At 34.1% G+C, this 23,087-nt stretch overlaps 2 protein-coding genes across 4 annotated transcripts; one reads left to right on the forward strand and one right to left on the reverse strand.

Annotated features, from left to right (window-relative positions):
* The first annotated feature begins 2,523 nt into the window (after positions 1 to 2,523).
* On the forward strand, positions 2,524 to 9,424 carry LOC132285441 (formate dehydrogenase, mitochondrial-like). Of its 3 annotated transcripts, none has more exons than XM_059787634.1 (8): positions 2,524 to 2,604; positions 3,693 to 3,837; positions 5,566 to 5,668; positions 5,768 to 6,940; positions 7,197 to 7,666; positions 8,429 to 8,553; positions 8,694 to 8,803; positions 8,911 to 9,424. In XM_059787634.1, exons 4-8 carry the CDS (start codon positions 6,926 to 6,928, stop codon positions 9,016 to 9,018), a joined length of 828 nt encoding a protein of 275 aa, XP_059643617.1. In that variant the 5' UTR covers positions 2,524 to 2,604; positions 3,693 to 3,837; positions 5,566 to 5,668; positions 5,768 to 6,925; the 3' UTR covers positions 9,019 to 9,424. The 3 variants fall into 3 exon arrangements, with proteins under 3 accessions (XP_059643617.1, XP_059643616.1, XP_059643618.1); XM_059787633.1 differs by having other exon boundaries at positions 5,586 to 5,668; XM_059787635.1 differs by lacking the exon at positions 3,693 to 3,837 and having other exon boundaries at positions 2,586 to 2,604; positions 5,586 to 5,668.
* A 1,786-nt stretch (positions 9,425 to 11,210) lies between these two features.
* Positions 11,211 to 19,936, reverse strand: LOC132284810 (phosphatidylinositol 3,4,5-trisphosphate 3-phosphatase and protein-tyrosine-phosphatase PTEN1). The gene is made up of 8 exons (XM_059786939.1): positions 19,459 to 19,936; positions 17,438 to 17,765; positions 16,619 to 16,795; positions 15,729 to 15,842; positions 14,102 to 14,290; positions 12,469 to 12,711; positions 11,892 to 11,993; positions 11,211 to 11,522 (listed from the first exon to the last, which is right to left on the reverse strand). The coding sequence occupies exons 2-8, from the start codon at positions 17,723 to 17,725 to the stop codon at positions 11,388 to 11,390; spliced, it is 1,248 nt and encodes a 415-aa protein (XP_059642922.1). The 5' UTR covers positions 17,726 to 17,765; positions 19,459 to 19,936; the 3' UTR covers positions 11,211 to 11,387.
* Positions 19,937 to 23,087: the final 3,151 nt, after the last annotated feature.

Genomic DNA, 23,087 nt, shown 5'->3' on the forward strand with positions numbered 1-23,087 from the left:
AGGGTTTGAGAATGGTTTGATTTAGATATTCCGAGACTATTTTTTTTTAATTAAAATTGTATTTAGTTAGTTTTATTTATATATAAAAGGACATTCTCTATGCGCAAGCTGTTGGATAGTGTTATATACTCATCTATTTATACCTAATTATTTTTTCATCCGAATCCGACGTGAAACAAACCTTCCTTGTGACATCTAGTGTCTTCACCTTTACGGCACATCTTAAGTTGTAAAAAATAATAAAACTTTGTAATCCTTGCAATACTTTGTTATGAAAATTAATTAGTTATTTAACAATGAATATGACACAATTAGGCCTCAATTTCTTTTGAATTATGGTAAAGTTTGGATATTTTTATTTTTTTTTTATTTTTATTTTTTTCTCCTCCTCCTCTTTAAAGAGAATGGTAGGTATATCCTAAGTCACACAAGAGCGAATTTCAAAGTGGAGCTCTCGCTTAGAACGTAAGAACGACACGTGTTAAAAAAGATTATGTGATTTAAGGTATATTTCATTTAATTTTTTATTCAAACACAATCACTCTATATGTATAATAAAAATCACTTTTTATTTTCATTTTTATCTTTTACAAAATTAGAGTTGTCCATTCAATTATTTTTCGTTACATCTTTTATAAAATTAGAATTGTGAACACGAATGTCACTTCTCTACCAACATGTCTAATAAAGTATACTAGCATCATCTCCATTTTTACAAACTAACTCCATGTCCATTATAATGGTGGAGGGGCATTTCTTAAAATTTAAAAGGAAAATTTGTAAATTTCAGTACTCATCCTCTGAGAAAATTTTCAAGAATTCCATGCATAGTCAACTTACATGTGTATATTTTTTTGTGAAACATGTACACAACACGTGTATCAAACTAATCATGAAATTGCTACATGCTTCCACAATGACATATATGACCCTCCTTTAATTAATATTACACTACGCACCGAATAATCATACATCTTATGGAACACATTAAATTCTTTTGTTATACTTCCAACTTCTGGAACACCTTATGATAAGATTTTACCAATTTTTGTTTTTTAGTTGAATAAGATTTTACGAAGTTGATACATAGAATATGGAGGTTTTTCCTTTCCATTAGGAAAAGAACAATCTGCAGACCAAATTAACTGTACTAGTTTTTTTGTATCAAATTCTTAATAGATTGTATTTCCGGGCTTTTGAGGATTGAGTTAGATCTTGTGAATATGACCACTGGGCTAGACCTACAATAAAGGGTGAAAAAAGAAAAGACTGGACTAGCAAGTACATTAAAATGTAAAAGAGTTATAGCCTATTTGGGATTATTTTCACTTTAATTTTGAAAAATTGTCGTCAGATGTGTTTGGTAATTATTAAAAGCGTTTTAAATAATTACCAAATTTTAGTTTTGTAGAGGTTGAAGCTATAATTTGGATCTTTTTAAAATTACGTTTTAATTAGAGGTTGAATATTTTAGATAATTATTTTTCATTACTCAATTATGTCCTTTTTATTTTTTTAAAGACAATTACACACATTTCTTAATAAAGTTGTTATTAAAGGACATTATTGTAAAATTAATAATAAAAATTTTATTACAAAATAAATTAAAAATAATTTAATTATAAAAGTACTTATTATATATTGTTAAACACCTAATATATATATATATATATATATATATATATATATTTTCAATTGCAACCCCAAACCTCTTAGTGATGTGAACCCAAATGACTAGTGATGTAGGACACCTCTTACACCGAGGCCTCGTCCACTAATAAAATAATCCTTCTTTTTAGTCAAACTAACACTCAATTCATATATATTTAATTACAATTTTTTAAGGATAGAATCACATAAATCTTCCTAGCAACACCAATCCTTTGCTTTGCCCCGCCGATAAAAGACAAAACACGGGTTACACCCATTTTTAAATTTAAACCTGACATATATATATATATATATATATATTTTTCCTATCTCTGCTCCCAGTATCTCATTCACATCTTTATTTTCCTTTCTTTGCTCCCATCTACGTATCTCACACCCATGGTCATCCAAATCTTTTTTTTTTTTGGGCCAAACATTCCAAATCCTAATATTTATTACAAGACCTTCACTTTTTAGAATAACAAAAATTCTTTTAATTTTGAAATAGTTTCAGGCAGTTTTTTAGAATCATATAAATAAAAACAAGTATAGTTTTAAAATCACTCACTTTGAATGTATCTTCCTTTAATTATGTTTTTAGAGAACAACACATTGAAAATTGTCTTTCCTACATTTTTATGTTATTTTTAATTTTTTTATATCTTAAAACTATTATTAAAAAAATTAAACTATCCATTTCTATTTCTCCCTTCTCAAAATCTACCTCAACTATTTTTTATGCATGCTATAGATAAAAATTAATCCTTTTTTCACTCAATTCTATGACAGAATGATTGGCGGGTGGGAAAAAATATAGCTGTGGGTTTAACCCTAAAAAATAGATTTAGCACATATTTGATATTTCTTTTTAAGTTTAAAAGAGGTATATATATACACTACAGTGAAAAGAATAGAAGAGAAGAGAAGCAGAGTTAGTTATTCGTTTCGTGACTGGTACGACGCCTTCTTCTCCTCCTCCATCTTTTTTTTTTTAATTTTATTGTTAAACTTCTTACATTACAGTGGTGAATTTTAAGTTATTATTCTGTACTGTGCTAGGGTTTTCAGAAGAATTGGTTGTCAAAGTTTGTTCCTTTTTCATGTATCCCCTTGTGTAATGTTGTTTCTTTTATGCACTCCCTGCAAAGAGAATGTTGTTGTTTACTAATCAATGGTTGGTTTAGAATCCATTTTGATTTAATAAAATACCCCCTCTTTTGGTTTTAGCAAATAATTTGCCCTTTTTTTTTCTTTTTGATTATAGAAATCTCTCTTGTGTAAAGGTGCATGTTAAATAATCAAAGTTTGTTGGACCATTGATTTATAGCATTTTTCTGTTCTATTGAGAGATGTTTTGGAATTTTTGGTTTCTGCCTGTATATTATTTTTTTCTCCATTGTTGGCAGCTTGTTTGCTTAGGGCTATCTCTAAGAGTCGTGTTGGAACAATGGTAGTGTTTGCTATAATGTGTCTATATATTAATTTGTTTTGATTACATGGGAATTAAAGTGGTGAACTGGATCTTTAGTAAACTGTTTGTCTTCTTCCCTTGAAACTTGATTTTTTTTTTCTTTCCCTTTAAGGTGAGGGTGTTGATGTTGTTGGAGAATTAATGGGGGTAATTTCTTTCTTGTACAATTATGATGTTTTGGATAAAAAGGCATTAAAAATTTTGGGGTAGCAATGCCATTTTACACTAATTTTGATGCGGAAAAGTGATTTGGAGTGTTTTTAAAAGTTATTTTCAAATTTTCTATCCAGATTTGGCCAAACCTCAGGCATAACTCCTCTTTTTTCTAGGTTTTAATTGGATAATATTAAACATATATGCAATAAACAATGCCATGCTTAGATTTGAGATATGGTGTTTAATTTATTGAGTTGTGCAAATCTGGAAATTTTATTCCAATAATTGTTGTTTGGGCTTAGAAGATACAAATTCCAAAATCGATTTTGTTACTAAACAAAAAAAATTCCATTCAGTTGCTGGGTTTAGAAAATCTGGAATTCTTTTTTATATTTCTACCTTTCTATTTCTGCAGCTCACCAAATTTGGGACAGCATCTCCGCCCTGTATTCCGCTCATTAAAGTCTGACTACACCCCTTTACACTAATCTCCTCTCAGGCCTCCCTACTTTTTGCCCGATCACCGTGTTATCTACTTCGCCAGCAGCAAAGATAGTCAGGTTGTCTCTAAGAGTCTAAATACTTGCTATATTTCTTTCTTTGGATACATATTATATATATATATATATATATATATATATATATTGATCGATTTCATAAATATATTTATATGTACATATAAATTTCATACATACTTTTATATGTATATATGTGTTTGTGTGTGGGAAGATAAATTTTTCAAAATAAAAAAACAAATAGGTTTTAAAGTGGCTTCAAAAAGATGAATAGTCATCAATTTTGAAACTAAATTGATCTTTAGTTGTCACTTTGTCAAAAAAATTTAATAATTTGAAAGGTTAGGGTTTTGATCTAGAGATGATACGGATGAAGCCGATATTACATTCATGGACAACATCTGTCAATGCCGGTGGAGAAAGCCTCATCGTACATGTAACTACCCTTATCCTATCTAGACACAATAATTTTCGCTTTTGGCTCCCTCGGCCCACACACTTCCCAGGGGGTCACCCATCTTGGTACTACTCCTGGTTAAACACGCTTATCTCTGGAGTTCTGGGGGTTCACGGCTTTAAAACGCGTTGTGTCATAAAAGGATGTTGAATCTACATGTAACACTTGTCCCATCCACACCTAGGCAATGTGGGATTGTGCACCTATAGCTTGCCCAGTGTGGTAGCTTACTGGTGCCACCTGCATACGCTCACACACACCCGCCCACAATGGGTGACCCCCTTGGAAGTCTCTGGTCCGAGAGAGTCAAAAGCGGACAATATTGTGTCTGGCTAGGGTGAGGGTTGTTACAAATGGTATCAGAGTTTGACTTAGTCGGAAGTGTGGTCAATGAGGACGTTGGCCCCAGAAGGGGGTTGATTGTGGTGACCTTATGGGCTGGTGTGTGCAGGTGGCACCAGTATGCTACCACACTGGGCGAGCTACAGGTGCACAATCACACATCGTCTAGGCATGGATGGGGCAAGTGTTATATGTAGATTCAACATCTTTCTATGACACAATGCGTTTTAAAGCCGTGATGGTTGTGAACCCACTAAAATTTCAGAGTTAAGCGTACTAAACTGGAGTAGTACTAGGATGGGTGACCCCTTGGGAAGTCTCTGGTCCAGGGGAGCCAAAAGTGGACAATATTGTGTCTGGCTAGGGTGAGGGTTGTTACAGTACACCCCTCCCAAAATTCACACTTTGGTCCTTCGTCTTCCTTGTGCCAATCCTCTCTGGCGTTAGCAACAGACTTATTCGGTTGGAGTATCCAGAAAACACATCCTCAAACACGCCGGCGTTAAATGAGTTTGACGTGCGGTGAGAGAGTGCTTCACTGAGGAGTTGACTTCTTGTGTTGTACCACCAATTTTAAGTTGTTTGTATGCCTCCTAGATGTGTGAGTCAGTGAATCCACAGCTATTCATCGGTGATTGTTTAATTAATTAATTCTGACAATATAAATTGTGAAGGAGGATTTGGTGTTGTAAACAAATAATAGGAATTTGAGTGCAGAACCTACGGAGAAGCATGGGAGGGAGAGTGCAAAAGAGGTATGTGTGGAATTTAGATTCAATGGTCACTTAAGTGGAACATAATTTTAGGATTGACAACTATTTGGTCTTTTATAACTTCAAGGTCGGTTTAAAGCTATTATCTTTAATTTTGGTCACAAAAATCTAATTTATCTTGTATATATGCATACACACAGAAGTTTTTGTGATAAGAGTTTCATCTTTTTGTGCTTCCCTAACTTGTTCTCAGTATAACAGTTCAGTATGAGTTCCCGCAGGGTAAAATTCGGGATCTGCATCTTTCATGCAACTCATCTTCCAGAGTGCAGTGAAAACTCCCAAATGCGTGCTTACGTTGCAGGTTTTATTAAAAGTCAACAACTACATATGTTCCAATTCTATGCATATTTATCAACTTATTAGAGTGTAAATTAATTATTTATATCCTGTTAACATTCAGTTGCAGTTGGGAAGCATAGAGTGAAGAAAACTCGAACCAGCTGGCTTAACATGGGAAGCTCGCTTTGGTTTTCCATCTTATTTTTCACATTAGACATGTCGGAGGTTGATCAAGAAGAGGTCATGGTTTCTATCAAGTTATACCGGAAGGATGCCAATTCCAAAAATGACGAGTACATTGGTGGGGTGTACAAATCTTTAAATCAGTTTTGGAATGAGAGGGTGATGAATGAGCACGACATGTCGTGTGATTTACCCTTGAAAAAGGATTTGGGAGAATTTGTTGGACGGATATATTTTACTTACTGGTTTATTGAAGATCCCTGGTGGAACAAATTGAGTAAGAAAAAGATTTCCTGTACGCCGATTTTCTGTGGCTTAAACTCTAAGGTGTAATATTTGTCTCTTTCACAAATTTCCTTTTAAACTAAGTTGTGTGAATTTGCCTGTATGTGAAAGACAGTTGCATGAATCAGATGAAGGTTCTGAATGACATGGGTGAGAGAACTGAAAAAAGTTTGAAATTCATTTATTGATAGCTTTTGGAAACTGTTATATAATAACAATCTTTTTTTTTTTTTCTTTTTTTTCTTTTCCAGTTACCTGAAAAATGTTTCTCAAAATATTTTGTCATAACTAAACTAAAACATGCTTTGGATTGTGCTTCATGGGCTGCTTGACTGTCCCCGTTATTGAATGCTTCCGATCACATTTTCAGTAACAATTTAACGTAGAAATGCATGATTTTCAATATATTCAACTTGGAAAAATTAGGAAATCCATTATATTCCTCCTACGTGGTTTTATTTCTGTTTTCTGAAATGAAAACTCGTGATTTTAAACATTTCTTTTTAGTTGGCCATTTTTTTCCAAATGACTCTTTGTATTAAAATGCTATATAAATTGAGAATAAGGCCATTCAAATACCAGACAAGCTTTAAGTTAGAAGTAAATTTCTTCAGTTTTTCTTTTATGATTGGTGTGGTCATTTATCGCAAACAGTATTCTCATGGAAGCAAAAAGATCATTGGTTTCTCTTACAAAGCTAATGAATATGCTTCGATAGAGCCCAACTTTACAAGCCGTGTAGAAAGAGCCTTGGGCATTCAGGACTGGTTGGAATCACAAGGTCACCAGTACATTGTCATCGACGGCAAAGATGGATCTGATTGTGGTTAGTGCATAGACAAAATTACTGTATATAATGTATGTACTTTTGTGCATGTGAACCTGAATAACACGTTAACAGGGAACAAGTAACATCAAATAACTGAGATGAAGACGAAAAGCTATTTTTTCTAATTTTTATTAATTGAAATTTTTGAAAAGGAATATGGTTGAAATATTGTGTTGTGAAGTTATTGCTTCTTGGTTATAGAGAATAACAAAATCTTCTGTTTTAATGATTCCCTGTTGCAAAACTTGAAAAGCATATTCCTGATCTCCACGTGCTGATAACTACCCCTTCCCATCCGACCTATGCAACGGCTGAAAGGATCAAGAAGGCCAAAAAATTGCAACTGGTGCTCACAGCTGGAATTGGTTCTGATCTTGTTGATTTGAAGGCAGCAGCTGCTGCTGCTTGTTTAAAAGTTGTAGACGTCACTGGAAACAATGTAGTCTCTGTTGCAGATGATGAGCTCATGAGAATCCTCATTCTTGTCAAGAATCTTTTGCCTCGATACCATCAAGTTTTCAGCAGGGAGAGGAATGTTACGGCTATTGCTCATAGAGCTTATCATTTGGAGCCTTTCAACTGTAACCTCCTATATCATGATTTGGTGAAGATGGACTCAGAATTGGAGAATCAAACAGGGGCAAAGTTTGAGGAGGATCTTGACTCAATGATTGCCCAATGTGACATAATTGTCATCAATACACCTCTCATGGAGAAAACAAAGTAAGTCTTTCTTCTCACCCCCAAGCCGCCTTCAACTAGAGTTCTTTCTAATTTTGAAATTAGTAAATGGGAAACTAACATGCATATGGACGATAAATTTAGATGAAGTTATGACATTTTTCAAACGTGGGGCAATATAAATCTCAATTGTTCTTGTTAACTTCTAATAAATGTTGGGAATTCAATCCAACCTCTTGAATTGGCCAAAATGGTTGCAATGTTTTGAATGGGTGACCTGCCTTCGGTGCAAGCAGTTTATGATTATCTTAATTGGAAGCCCATCAAGCATGTGTTTAGTTCTTTTTGGGCATTTGTGAATTTATATCCTCGGTTGCTACTATTTAATGAGATCAAAATTTTGAGTTCTTGACTAAAACTTAAAACAACATTTATAGTTGCCTATGTTATTATTTTAAAAAATTTTATTTTTTATAAATACTTAAATATTACATTTTTCTGTTAGTTTTATTCCTAAATGGTATTGCCAAGTGATGTATCAAGGCAGCTCACTGGTGACTGCTTCACCACTGCTAGTTTGGAACTTAAAATGCTTGGATTCTTTTCTTCACTTTAAGATGTATAATGTCCATCAGTCCATATGTACTTGTGAGGTGAATAACAATTCCGAGACCTAATCCACATTATATGATACGTTAATGCTTCTTTCAATCTATTATGTGGGTCAAAATAATGATGGTCTTTTGCTTTCATTTTTTAACACTATTGGCGACATGTTTATACTCTATTCAAAACTAATTACAGAGGGATGTTTGACAAAGATAGGATTGCTAAGCTGAAGAAGGGAGTTCTAATTGTTAACAATGCTTGGGGAGCAATCACAGATGCACAAGCAGTTGTTGATGCTTATTCTAGCGGACAAATTGCAGGTAATTTCAACATTGTGAATTTTATGGATATGGATGTTATCTATCTTTATGGAATACAAGTTGAGATATTCAATTTGTGAGTAGAGGGACTGCAATAGTAGTAATCAACTACTGCTTTCCTTTTAATACTGAATTGGTAGGTTACAGTGGGTATGTTTGGTACCCACACCCAACTGGGCTTCGGAAATGCATGCCAATGCCAATCCAACCTATGACCCCTCGTATTTCTGGCACTACCGTTGATGCGCAGGTATTCAAGCTTTTAATTTTCCTTTCTTATTGTATTACAGTATTGTTGCTTCTTTTGTTTTCTGTTTCTTGTTTGTAACTCCAATAAAAATATTGAAATGACGCTAGTTGCAATATGCGGCTGGAGTGAAGGATATGCTAAACAGGTACTTAAAGGGTGAACATTTTCCTGCACAAAATTACATTGTCAAGGAGGGTCAACTAGTAAGCTACTGAAGATGATGCTAGTAGGGCTCGTTAGTGGGATCTCTCACATCTGAGGGTTTAAACTTCTAACCTCTTAAACAGTTTTAATATATACAGAGTAGTAGTGTAACATAACTCTTTGGGAATGGGTTTTAAGAGCAGACAAAAAAAATGTAAAAATTCTATAAATAAATTTAAAAAACAACGATATGCATGAATTTAATTTGGTTCGACTCGAGCAAAATCGAAACAGAAAGATTGACTTACTATATGGGTGTCTGAATGGTGTGAGGGTATTTTCGACTCCCAGCTTAATCTCTCATTGCACACAGATTGTTTCTTTGACTAGAATTGTACTTGGTTATTTCCAAGAAACCAAATGGATCTGAAATTAATGCTAATAATGTGTAATTAATCTCTGAGTTTATTTGGAAAAGCCAAATCCAAATTGTATTTGAGTTTATATTCATTCGGTAAATTAGAGAAGTTTGGATTCATTCTCAGAAATTAGTTCTTCAAATTTAGCCAAGAAGTGACATCAATGTATTGTGTTTCGATCATATTGAAGAGGTATAGCAGTTTTGAACTCTTTTTCAGGAGGACTGAGAAAGTTCATTATGAAGGTAAAATCACACACACACACACAAATACTTCCAGTGTACTATAAATTTATGTTAATATTAGATACGATTTGTCTCGAGTGCGACTGTGTCTTGCACTTGTGCATTTGCCCTTCATATTTTTTATAAAATAAAGAGTTGTGGATGCTAATGTCACTTTCCTACTGTTACGGGGTTGGGACCTTGACAAGCCCCCTGACAGCCATGGGATGCTGTCAGCGTGCACCGTGGGTGATCAGTGGCATTTTTGTAAATATGGCAAAAAAGTGAAGCTTGAAGTTTTAGCTTGGGATTTTTATGGGAGGTACCTTGAGTCCATAAAAGATGGTTGGCGCAGACGGCACTCGATTTGAATGTCGTGCACTTTGAGACATTTATATGTGAGTGCAGATTAGTGGACTTGGCACGGGCTAAGTTCACAAGGTTGGCTCAGATGTTGCTTAAAGCATGGACCACACAAGTCATGGACGTGTGGCATAGTCAAGTCAGTGGGCGTAGTCAAGGCTCAGCGTGCAAGGTTGGCTCAGGAGACTCAGACATGGCTTATGGTTACAGAAGATGGCTAAGTGGGTTCAGGTGGTTGGGGGAAGTTACACTTCCCACTAAGTGGGCTTATTTGGTTGGGGGAAGTTACTAACACTTCGCACTAAGTGGGCTCAGTTGGTTGGGAGAAGTTACTAACACTTCCCACTCGTGTGCATATATTATGGGAGGGGACAACACACAGGTGGTTAAAGTTAGTTTTCTTTCACTATGCTGATATATAGAAGGTGACAGATAATGTGTAACTTCCTGTGGACAAGTGGCATGAGCAGAGCGTGCCAACAAGCTAGTAGTTGGGCTTGTCAACTACATATGTAGTGTTGGCACACTTAGTGGGTGCCAACATGACCCTAGGTGGATGGGAGTGTCATCCACCACTTTAGTGGGTAGTTGTGGATGGATGGGAGTGTCATCCACCACCTTAGTGGGCAGTTGTGGGCGGTTTTAAGAGTTTGCCTATATATTGCTAATGTGGGTTCTATAGAGAGAGCAGATTGAGAATGAGACACAGAGTTGTGTTGTGAAAGACTCTTGTATGCTTCTGCAAATTGAGGCCTTTCCTTGTACTGTTTTGTGAATAATAGTAAAAGGTTAGAAGCCTTGTGCTTCTGTAAAATTCGTAGTGTTATTGTCTTTACATTCTTGCAACTATACTTATGTGTGAGAGTATTTTACTTGCGGTGTGTTTTAGGCAACAAGTGTGAGTTGACTGAGCTAAGTTAGAAATTCAGATAAAAGTAGTTCATATTTCTGGCTTAGTGCCATTATAGGCACTAGATTCACGTTCAGAATTTACCCTTTGATACCTATCAACATGCCTAATAATGTATGCTAGCATCGTCTTCATTTTACCTCCATGTCAATTATAATTCTGGAGGGCCTGGAATGGAAAATTTGTAAATTTCACTATTCATTCTCTTGCCCTTTTTCTTTTCTCGGTAAGTAAATGGATATTTGGGAATTGGGACTCGTGAAATTTAGATATACAAATTGACAATGGTTAGAAGAATAATGTATAAAGAAATATGGAACAGCGCGCGCGCACACACACAATCAACATGAGAAAATAAATTGACATTTGTAAAATGCTCTGAAGTTCTAAATACAAAACTTGTCGTTATTCCTGTTGGCTTCCGTCATCAAAAACTAGACGGCGAGACAGCCTCTGAAAAAGATTTACAGGGAGGAGTGCAAATTTACAGATTTAAATGGATCCATTCAAACAAATTTAAGGATTTAATCACTAAACTCGTCAATGGATGGAGCAAAGAATGAGCTGTTTGCCGGACCGAATAGCAGCTCCAAGCAGAATGCTGGGCCACATATTGACTTCCCTTTGCTTCCAATTTTATCCAAATCCCGCACAGAAAACTGTCCGGACCAGAAGAATACTTATAAATCAAAATTAAATTGAATTAGTTGTTAACAGTCTTACAGATGGTTCCGACAAGCATATCATGGATGACAGACTTAAGCCTAAAGTTAAGAACAGAAATATGTATTCAAAACAGTCCAATGTATGGAATATCCTATCACTCTAGTTTGTCTTTGTAAATGACACAGACACAAAAATGCCCTCTTTAAGATTCCATCACTAAATTGGGTGTTGCCATGTCCTAGAGTTACTACACAACTCTAGACAATTGAAATCATAGAATTCTCCAGAAATAAGCATTCATAAGACGGGCTGACATTTCTCCCTATTTAAAGTAGGCGACAAAGAAAAATCCACTAAAATACCTGTAGCATGCTATTCCTGATGAAAGCTGTATTGAAGCAAGTATAGAAGAGACGTCCTCCAATCATTTTTTCATAGAATATGACACGAACGTCTCCGTTAACCTGCAAGAAAATATAGGCCATTCCATGCTAATGGAATCAAATGGTAGAAAAGTATATAAAAATATAGCCCACTTCATGCTATGGAATCAAATGGTAGAGAAGTATATAAACACGTACACACATGCTTAAAACTGTGAGGAAATTTCCAAGAATTCAATGCAAAGTCAACTTACACATGTATATTTTTTGTGAAACATATACGCAATAAGTGTATCAAACTAATCATGAAATTGCCACATACTTCCACAATGGCATATATGGATCAATTCTAATAACGGGCAGTGCTGATTCCTCATTCAATTTTAATTCCAAGTTTTTACCATATTATTCAGGAATTTTTTGCTCAGTTAATTTCTTTGATTTCCCTAATTTTTCACTATGTTTTCAGCAACTTATTCCAAAATTTCAACTGATTCCTGGATCCTCAATTTGTCAAGGTAGATAAAATTAAGTAAATGTATTATCAATGTCTTACTTGTACGGGTTTCTCAAAGTAATAGTCGAGACAGGTTTTCTGGTAGATTACAGGACTCTCGGTGTCCATTTGGACAACCAGACGAGGTTCTTCCAATCCCAAATTCTCCCCTTCTTCATCTTCATCTCTCTCGATGAAGGAGAAATAATAGCGAGGGCTATCTGGTCTCTGATAACCTTTCTCAATTCGCCTGCAGCAACTCTTGGCAACTTCAACAGGTGGACAATATCGCTGACCTGGAACCTGTTGAAAATAAGTACAAGGTAGTTCCCATCAAATAATGAAAGGCATTGAAAGCTGATAACTAACCTATATGTGTGCCCGCCCACACATACACATTTTTTTGATAAGTGTGCCGGCGCGACAAAATTTTAAAGGCTCACACCCAACGATTTCAGGATATCCCATCAAACAAGCAAAATAAGAAAGAAAAAGGCAAATTAGAAAAACAGAAACTAGCAAACATATGCTGTTTGGACATCTCATTAAATAGTTTTAATCAAGAACTAGACAGAAACATGGCGTATGGCATCAGCCAGTTTTAAATCAGATTGAAAAACAGATAACAGCTATAAAATATTTACACCTAGATGCATTTAAGTAATTAGGTTTCACTAAATAGGAAACCATTACTACATATAGGGCTGTGAATGAACCAAACTTTTGACAAACAGCTCGAGCTCGGCTTGCTAAGAGCTCGATTCGTCTTCGTTTGTATAAAAAACAAACCGTGCTCAAACAGAACTTTCAAGCTCGATAACAACCCCTGCTCGGCTCGTTTGTTCGTGATCATGTTTGTGAACAATGCTCGTAAATGCGTTCGCGAACACATGTGCTTATATATATAAAAAAATATAACTATATATGTATATATATAACACATAAATATATACCTAATAGTGAAAACTTATACATTAATATCTATCTAAAAATGAGAACCTAAGGTCCGTTTATATATAAGACTCTTATAAAGTGGAATATCTTGGCCAAACTAAGGATCCATGAGCCCATAGATATAAATAAGCCCCAACCTAATCTAACATCATCCTTCTTCTATTCATGTTCTAAATTGCCGCTGGCATCTCTCTCACACACTCCTACCGGTACCAGCGTTGTGTGTCTTTTCTCACACGCAAACATGGAAAGCATTACAGGAACATCACTTTGAAGATCTGAGAGAAGATTGGAGTGAAGATAAGTGGAGAATTTATAATTTTATACAGAAATTTTTTGGGGGAAATCTCTGATAATGTAATTCATTTTTCCTGAATGCATCTATGTAATGTGTGTGTGTCACGCATACATGATGGTATCAACATGTCTTTGCCTTTTTGTCAACAAGCTTCGAGCCCAGCTCGAATTTGTCGCGAATATTATCGAGCTGAGCTCAAACACCATGTTGTATAGCCAAGCCAAAGGGATTAATTAATATTTCCTAATAAGCATTAAAAAGTCAATTCTAAATAGATTTAAAAGTCAATTTTAAATACAGAAAAAGAAACACAAGCAACATGGTCAAACTCTTATGTGAACTCTCCTCATTAAGTTATTTTTGGGATTACTAGCATCCTATTATGTGGGATCCTAATTATTTTATCATATATACCATCTTAAAGGCGTGAGATGGGCTAACCTCTTGCAACTCTGTGACCACAAAGAAGACACGTTCAGTGTTCACCGTGTCGTATAGTCGGATTCGCCGCAATTCTCTACTGCATGGTTGAGGCAAGGTCAAGTCTGGAGGTCCATAATCAACTCCCCTAGGAAAAGAAAGAACATTCTCCCAGTATCCGACATAACGACGTTGGCTAGGTATGGAGACCTGTTTAACACATCCAAATTATTCCACTTGTCCAAAAACTTCACGTGTTCGAATAAACAACATTCTTAATATGACTGGCAGGGATGGATCCAACACCATCCTTAATATGTTTAAAGTTCAAACAGACAACATGTATATTTTTTTTTAAGGTCAAATAGACATGTAGTTAATACGAGATTAAGTAACATTAATTCACCATATAAGAAAAAAGAAACTAAAGTACTCACAGCAATGGATCCAATACCATTGTGAATACGTTCAAACAGAGACCATATAGATAAAACGTTATTAAAAGCAATTGCCACTCTATAAGAAAAAGGAAAATAAAGTATTATATGCATAAAATTCTGATCTTTATGGTGTTCTATTAGCAACTTGGGTATTGCCTATATGTTCATGTAATGTGCACAAACAAGAATAAGACTGGCAGTAATGGATCCAACAACATCCCTAGTTTGTTCGAAGAGGAAATATGGATTACACAATATTATGTAACAATAATTTTGCAATTAATAAGCAAAAAGAATGTAAAGAATTCTATGGATAAGAATATCTACGTTTTATGGTATTCTGTTCACAACTGAGCAGCTCTCTTATGATTTTATAATTTTTTTCATAAATTTTCTCAACAGATTTTCCCTTTCAACATTTTGGTGTGATTTCTATTTACAACCAGTTTATTACAGATGCTGTACTTAATGGTATGTCAATCCATCAAACTACTCAAATAGACAGATAGAATATTGTTAGCATCATACTCAAACTAATTTTTTTTTTTCCTAGTTGGTACTCACACGCTTATCTCTTCTGAGACTTGAACCCCTGACCTCCCTTTGGGAGGTAAGAGGCCGATACCGCTAGGCCACTGGCCGTTGGTCATATTCAAACTAAAATTTTTACTCGTATGTATAGATAGTAATGGAAAATCGGCATATTTCAATAAACTTATGTGCTATCTATGTATGGATATAATGATTGAAACTATACACAAAGCAGATAGTGTAAATGGAAGATCTAACCAACTAATATCACGACAATATCTTCAAAACTATTTCTCACATCTAACTACTTAGCTACTTCAGCAAGCTGTCACATCTACAATTAAGTAATCATAAATTTTGGAAATATTGAAAAGATTATATTCCAATCATGTCAATTCCAAATCAAAGATTTCATCCTTAAAACAGCAAATATTTCTTTTTACCATGCAAATTTTTTTTTTTATTATTCAGGGAAAAAATAAAAAACGAATCTTATTCATCCATCAATGAATGGTTCATTTATTCCGATTTGTCAATAAAACCAGCTTAAAAATTTGATTTTCTGTACATAAGAAAGGGCTAGTTTTCAATTCAATAAGCTGCTAGCGTTGCATTTAATAGTCACCTAACTTCACAAACCATGCACAATAGCCCATGATATACCTAATTCGACTTACTCCTTCATTATTGGTGGTCCGTTTATGTGCATAAACCTGAAGAGCCTCCTCTGCTGACATGCCACAGTAAACAAGGTAGGCACATACCATTAAGCCAGTCCGACCTTTGCCTGCCTGCGTTGTGCAAACAAAAAGCACCAATCCTAAGCCAAATTTTGATAGGACAATAAAATTGTTAATGCACTCTAACATACAGGATGCTGAACAAACAATCACATACAAATTTCATTTTTCAAATCTACTTTCTGTGCAGGGGCAGAGCCAGAATTTTGTGTCAAAAGTTCCAGAACAGTGTGGGGGTGAAAATGGATGACAGGAGCGAGGGGTTGGACCCCTTGAAATATACATAGCTCTGCCTTTGTTTCTGAGATAAACCCAAAAAAATTAAACATCAGCATTCAGCTATTCCTGCCTTCTTGGTACAACAGGATTTCACTGATTAGTTGTCACCAATAAGACTGTGCATTGTACAAGCATACGAAGTGGTTTTCCATTCTTTTCCCCCAACAGATGGACACTTAAATAAACTATCCTTGTGCTTATAGCGAAAAAACGGAGAACTTCATCAGTATCTCAATGGAGAGAGAGAGACAGAATCAGAGAGAGAGTGGCGACAGCAATGGAGTTGAAAGGATTAAAAAAGATACAAGCCTGTCAAGTTGATAGTTCCAGTGGTTGACAGCCCATTTTTTGTACATTATTAAACAATCGTGCTTCATTTCTCCCACCCAAATACAGAATGGCACAGTTAAGTGTATCATAGATAATAGATTCATCCAAACTACATATGCTGGTATTTATTGCATAAATTAGTTTTAAAAAAACAAATTAGTAAATAAACTTTATTGGGATAATAAAATTAATAAAAATACAAAGTCCGAAAGTAATACCATGCAATGTACAACTGCAATATTTTTTGGGTCGCTTGAAAGCCATGAATACACACTTTCACAAAAATGCTTGATCGTATGGAGAGGTGGAACATGATTGTCGTCAAATGGAAATCTCTCCACGCGGCCATGAAAATGTGATGGATCATAAGCTTCTTCTATACACAAGTTATAGACCTACAAAGTACCACCCAAAAATGAAAGATACTTAAATATTGAGAGAGAGAGAGTATTTAATAGGGGATTACTGTTGACAAGGCAGGAAGATCAAACATTATAATATTGAAGATCTTACAATAATAATACTAATCAGACTATCAGAGCATAATTATAAATAAATAATGGATATGATCAAACCACAACAGAGTATTTTTTTCTTTAATAGCACTGATTATAATCAATAAATAGATAAAAATGAAAAACAACCCAGGGCAAGCTGCCAATCATGGAGACAAGCACCACATAGTCATTTACCAATTAACTACCAAATGACCACTCATTGCTACTGCTTCAAGACTTGGTAATTTTGAGAAATCATATTAAGGCAGCACCATCAGTCGGTTTTCCATACAGATTGAGCACAACCTATTCAACTGGTTATAAGGAAAAAATTATTTAAATAAATGGGAAAACGAAAAACAATGAGCCTGTAGTTCTCTGTAAATTATAACCCAAAGATAATGATTCACTACAAAGAAAACAGTTGTTCTACAAATAATCTAGACAAAAGTGATTGGAATATTAGAAAACAAACGATCAGAGGAACGGTATTTATGGCATATGAGATTAAAATTTAAAGGAATCAAAGTTGCTAAATACCTTATAATGGCCCTGATGTGTCATGTCCAGTACAGACTTGACTTGCCAGAGAGGATTACGATACACTGCTCGCATACGTTCTGCAGGAAATGACATAGCTAATAAACGATCTGTGATATACGACATGTCAAGATCATAACCACCAACAAGCATTCGTCTCCTTTGCTTAGATACCAAGTTCCGTATGGATAAACTTCTAGAGAAATAATTGATAAGTTGATGTTGGACATGGAGTAAACTCAAGTCCTCAGCCTTCCCTGGCCCCTGTTGTGAAGTACTTATCCCCATTTGGCTGATATGATAGGCTTTACTACAGATGGAAAGGCACCTGTAATTAGAATAATTAAAAGTTACCTCTAGAGCAGTAACATATGAGTGTTGCTCTTTCAGAAGAACAAATGGACATGTGAAAGAAAATAGATCAATAAAGTTTTTCAAGTTTAGGAATCGCAAATCAATTCTAATACAAGTAACAAATACAAATTTAGAACACATAGATTCATGTATAACAAAACTAACTGCAGAACCCGAGTACGTACATTTGTACAATTATTGCTAAGCAGAATGGCCTAGATATGTATTGAACCGCAAACACCAATTCTGATGGACTTGTTGAAGTAACACAAACAAATGCGGAACCGGATAGATACATATAGTACAACAAACCTAACTGCGGAATCAGAGGATGTACAGTTGTATCATAAATTCATAATGCTGTGCAGGCTGCAAATGTAATCTACATCCTTTTGATAACTTTCTTTTTTAAAAAAATGTAAGTGCATGGTGTAACCACCATTCATGTCCATGACTCCATGCCGCAACAACATAAAGCATTTGAACAATTATAGCTGTAATTAACAATTTTGGATTGTGAAATTACTCCTTAGGGTTTTCAGAAACAATTTTAGTATAATTCATGACTTTGCTTTGACCTCCCAAATAAAAGATGAAAAATATGCTCGTAAAATCTCTTTTTTTTATTAGCATGATTATCAATAGCAGCTAATCAAATCACTAACTAGAATATTCCACGTGAATAATTCAGTCCATTGTGTTATATTCGTTTGTATCACATAATAAATTAAGAAAAAAATTATAAAAAAAATAAAATAAAAAACTTTTATTTCTATTATTATAGAGTCAAAGGATTACAATTTATGTAGTTTGAATCAACTAAAAAGCTTATTAACAATAATGTATTTAATTCATATTACATTGGCATTTAATGATTCCAACAGAGACAACACCCCTAACCTATCTATTTTCACATCTATGCTCCCCAACACCAACAGTTCCAATTCCCAACTAATTGATGTCATAATGGCTATCAAGTTGTCCTCAAAATTGAATATTAGAACACAAAAAAATTCTCCTTTATGCATTATATTTCAATCTTAACATAAAGAACTCTTTCCTAATGAGCCAACTTTCTTTAATAAGTCGTTCTTTGAAGATGATTTCAAGAGTATAAAAGCAAAAATGAAATAAAGTAGACATGAAAATATGATACCAAAACTCAATGCCAATTAGTCTCGCTCCTCTGCATTTTCCAGTGAAATTCAATTCAGTGATATCTCAAGCACAATACAAACATCTGGACCAGTTTATGTCATTCTTGTCATTTTAAAAGGTTAGATAAACAAAGATATACAAAGTTGCCTTTTTTTTTTTTTTTTTTCTGCCGCATAATTGAGAATAAAAGCATAAAAAACGCTTCCTCAAATCACAGACCTTTTTTTTTTTTTTTTTTAACAAAAACATCAAATAAAACAAGAAATTACCCACTTGATATCAAACATTAATACTGTGTAACAAAAAAAAAAATTATTAAATTTTCTAGATTTATTTTTTTTAAATGTAACCCAAAAAGTCACATGGCATTACAATACCAAATATCAATGCATTTTCACCCCTATTCTTTTTCAGGAGAATCCAACAAAATTAATAAAAAATATATTTACAAATTTGAACATATATATACAATTAAACGTAACTGCATTCAAAAGAAAAATAAGTTGTACCAGTTGAGCTGAACATAGACAATGGTCCAGAAAGACTTGCTTTGATCTCTCTCCAAATGTTAAGCCTAATTTGGTTTCCGCTTTGTTTACAAGAATTGAACCGAAATCTAGGGCATGAAATGGAAACCCTAGAAAATGCTTGCAAAACTATGGTGGTAAAGGAAGCGAAAACGAAAGAGAGGAAAGAATGGAAATGGAATTTAAGGGGGCCGAGAAGACAAGGTGAGTGAGTCCATATCCATGTCCATGTCCATGGATGATTAGGGAAAGGAAAAGGAATGACATTATACTTCTCTTTTACAAATTGAATGCAAGAGCTTCTGCTAATTTTGGGAGAGTTTGTAGTCCCTCCCATCTTCTCTCACCGCCTCCAAGAATTGGAGAAAAATGAGGCGAAACAATAGGCAATGTATTAGCCTATCATTAAATACTATTCCAGAGGAGTTAGGGGTGTGTTCTGTGGATTTTACAGTTGCAATACTCTTTCCGTAAATAAATGGATTTTAAAATTTATGTTTCTCATCAAATATAAGTAGTTGAGTTTCTTGGTTTTTTCTTACATTAATTTCTCATATTCAATTTTCTTTCATTAATTTCTCATATTCAATTTTCTTTCATTAATTTCTCATATTCAGTTTTCTTTCATTAATAAATTAATATAAATATAATTTTAAATTCTCGCTCGGATCGTGCAAGAGAGAGTTCTTTCTTATAGATAATATTTAATATAATTTTTTTTTTATAAAAAATATCGTAGATAAGGTGGAGAGAAGCAATGGGAAGACAGGGCGAGAGAATTTAGTTGGAAATATGATTTTTAATAGGTTTGGAGGATGTTATATAAAGCGAAATATGAAATCAATTCTTAAATGGGCCAATAATAAATGGGCATATTATTTTTAATTATCAATTTAATATAATGGATAGATACTTACTTATTAAACAAATTAGAGATGGGTTCACATCAACGTATTGTTTTTAATTTAATCGTCAAATTTTTTTTTTTTTAATCATCATTGTTAAAACATTACAACAACAATAAAAATGATAAAAATTCATTAAAAATCAAAACAAAGCACAAATGGAAAATTTGTTTTGAGAGCATACATGAACAAAGCACAAATGGAAATTTTCAACAATAATAATAATCCTTATTCTTAATTTTTCTTGTTGGATACCCAATTAGTATAATTTTCTATTTGTGCTTTGTTCTTAATTTTTCCCGTGGTTATGAATTGTTTGGCTTATAATAGTGTATAAAAATGAGCAACCCATTTGCTGACCATTTTTGTCAGGACATGCATGTATGCTCTCAAAACATTTATTGGATTGATTTAAACTTGTTTTACTTCTAGATGTCACAACTGCAGACACTGCATATACGAGGGTGGTTATTGTAATCTTCATCTGTCATCTTCTCGGTCATATCTCAATTCAATTTAAAGGTATAAATATGTGGTTTTGAGTTAATGTTTGTGAAGGAAAAAATAATAGTAAGTGTAAAACTATGTAAGTGCGTCCTTACAAGAAAAAGTGATTAAATAAGGATTTGGGCTTTAACATATACTTCTTGGGCATACAGCCACAACAGTAGAGATTACATTTTCCATGACGCACAAAATCTTGACAATCAATAATGGGATTCTAAGTACAGTTGGGCTTGGTGGTGGTGGTGGTGGTGGTGGTGGTGGTGGGGGTGGCAGAAGTGTGCATTGGAGGTGGTGGATAGATGTTGTAGCGAGAGAGAGAGAGAGAGAGAGAGGAGAGATGTTGTAGGGAGAGAATTTGGTGGTTGGATGTTTGGAGATTGTTTGTCATTTTGCATTTTATCAAAATTTTATTTTATAAGATATTACTAATATATTAGTGATTTTATTGCTCAATTACTCTCAAATGTGTAAAATTAATAAATTACCTTCTATTGATCACAAAATCCTTACATTCACCAGTTATGGGGATGGGGATGGGGAATGAGATCCCCACTCCATCCCGTTCCATTGTAATTTATTTCTAATTTTTGTTTTTTTAGTTGGTATTTATTTACATACGCTTTTACGAAAATTTGAATTCATGACCTTCCATTGGTAAGTCGTAAAAGCAGAGATTTAAATCTTTTCAATTCCTAAGCATTGCAAAATTCAATTCTCAAAAAAAAATTAATTTCTAAAAATTTAAAAAAAAAAAAAATAGTGCCTAATTGAAACCTTTCCTTAGTTGAATGGATATAAAATCAGAAATTTAAATACTTTCAATTTATAACCTTTGTAAATTTATTTGGGTAATTTATTTCCTCCTATATGAAATCAGAAATTGAAATCCTTTCCATTCCTAAATGTTAGTAAACTTTAATTTCAAAAATAAATTTAATTTCTAAAAATAAAAAACTAGTGACTAATTTAAATCTTTTCCCAGTCGACCGTACGTACATCCATTAGTCACTGAAAACGTGTTTTTCCCTTTCGGTTTGGCTTGAGGTTACTCTGTTTGCTGTACATTGTGGTGGATGCTTTAACTATTTGATTTGATAGCAGAGAGAGATATGGCAATCCAAAGAAAACCTGGATTGGTGCAGTCTATCCTAATTTCAAAGAAGAAAGCCACTGTACCGGTCCACAGATATGTACGTATGTAACTCCTTTATACTAGCTCGTCTAGTACAACACTAACTACAACTGGTTATGGTGAGCTGAGAACCCAAAAGAGATGTTAATTGATATTTTTTTTATATGCTATTCAACTTTGGGGTTCACATCTTACCTCATAGGAAATACAACAAACCTTGTAGTCCAATGGACCGTACCAGTCGCACTAGAAATGACAATCCTTGTAGTCCAATGGACCAGTCGCACCATAAATTTTGTATGTTTCTCTCTCTCTCTCTCTTATGTTTTTTTTGCTGTTTCAAACTGCACCTGTTATTCATCAAAGAAAAAAATCTCTTCTTCTTCAACTGACGACTTGTTCTTGGACGAAGAAGCAGCTGCCAGAACCAGTGGCTTGTTGGCCAGCCGTGGCGTCGCCTCTTCTTCTCCTTTAACTTAGTATTGGTACTCTTCTGTTTCAGTTGCAACCCTTTTGATTTGTTTCAGTGAAGGTGGTGATCGATGTTGGACGTCTCATCGCTTAGTTCCATTCTCTCTTCGAACCCATCGATTGCATGAAACGCTTACTCGGAGTGTTCGTTCTGTCTCGGTTAAAATAACAATGAGGGTAAATTGGACATTTCGTTTTCTCAATTAACTTGGTCCCCGTCGACCACGTAGCAGAGGGAGTCTAAACGAAGATTACCCTATTAGAACTTAAGTTGGATAGCAAATAAAATAAAATCATTTAAAAGTTAAAATCGTATAAAAATATATATTTTATTTTGTACAACACTTGACAAATAAATTGTAATTATAAAATGACTAAAGATAAAGGAACCGAAAAGGAATTTCTAATATCGAATTTGACTTAGTTGGTTATACTGTACACGCGGACAAAAATAAGACAAATTCGAAACTTATTCAGAAAAATCATTCGTTGACTTTATCATTTTTTTTATAAAATTAAGAAAGTTATAAATAAGGATAATAATTTTATTTGAAATAAAATAAAAATAACCTTCTCAATTTTTTTTATTTATTGAT

Source organism: Cornus florida, unplaced genomic scaffold, assembly GCF_030987335.1.
Source record: "Cornus florida cultivar Cherokee Brave unplaced genomic scaffold, ASM3098733v1 CherokeeBrave_3.0.0_Hap2_Chr11, whole genome shotgun sequence".
Lineage (NCBI taxonomy): Eukaryota > Viridiplantae > Streptophyta > Magnoliopsida > Cornales > Cornaceae > Cornus > Cornus florida.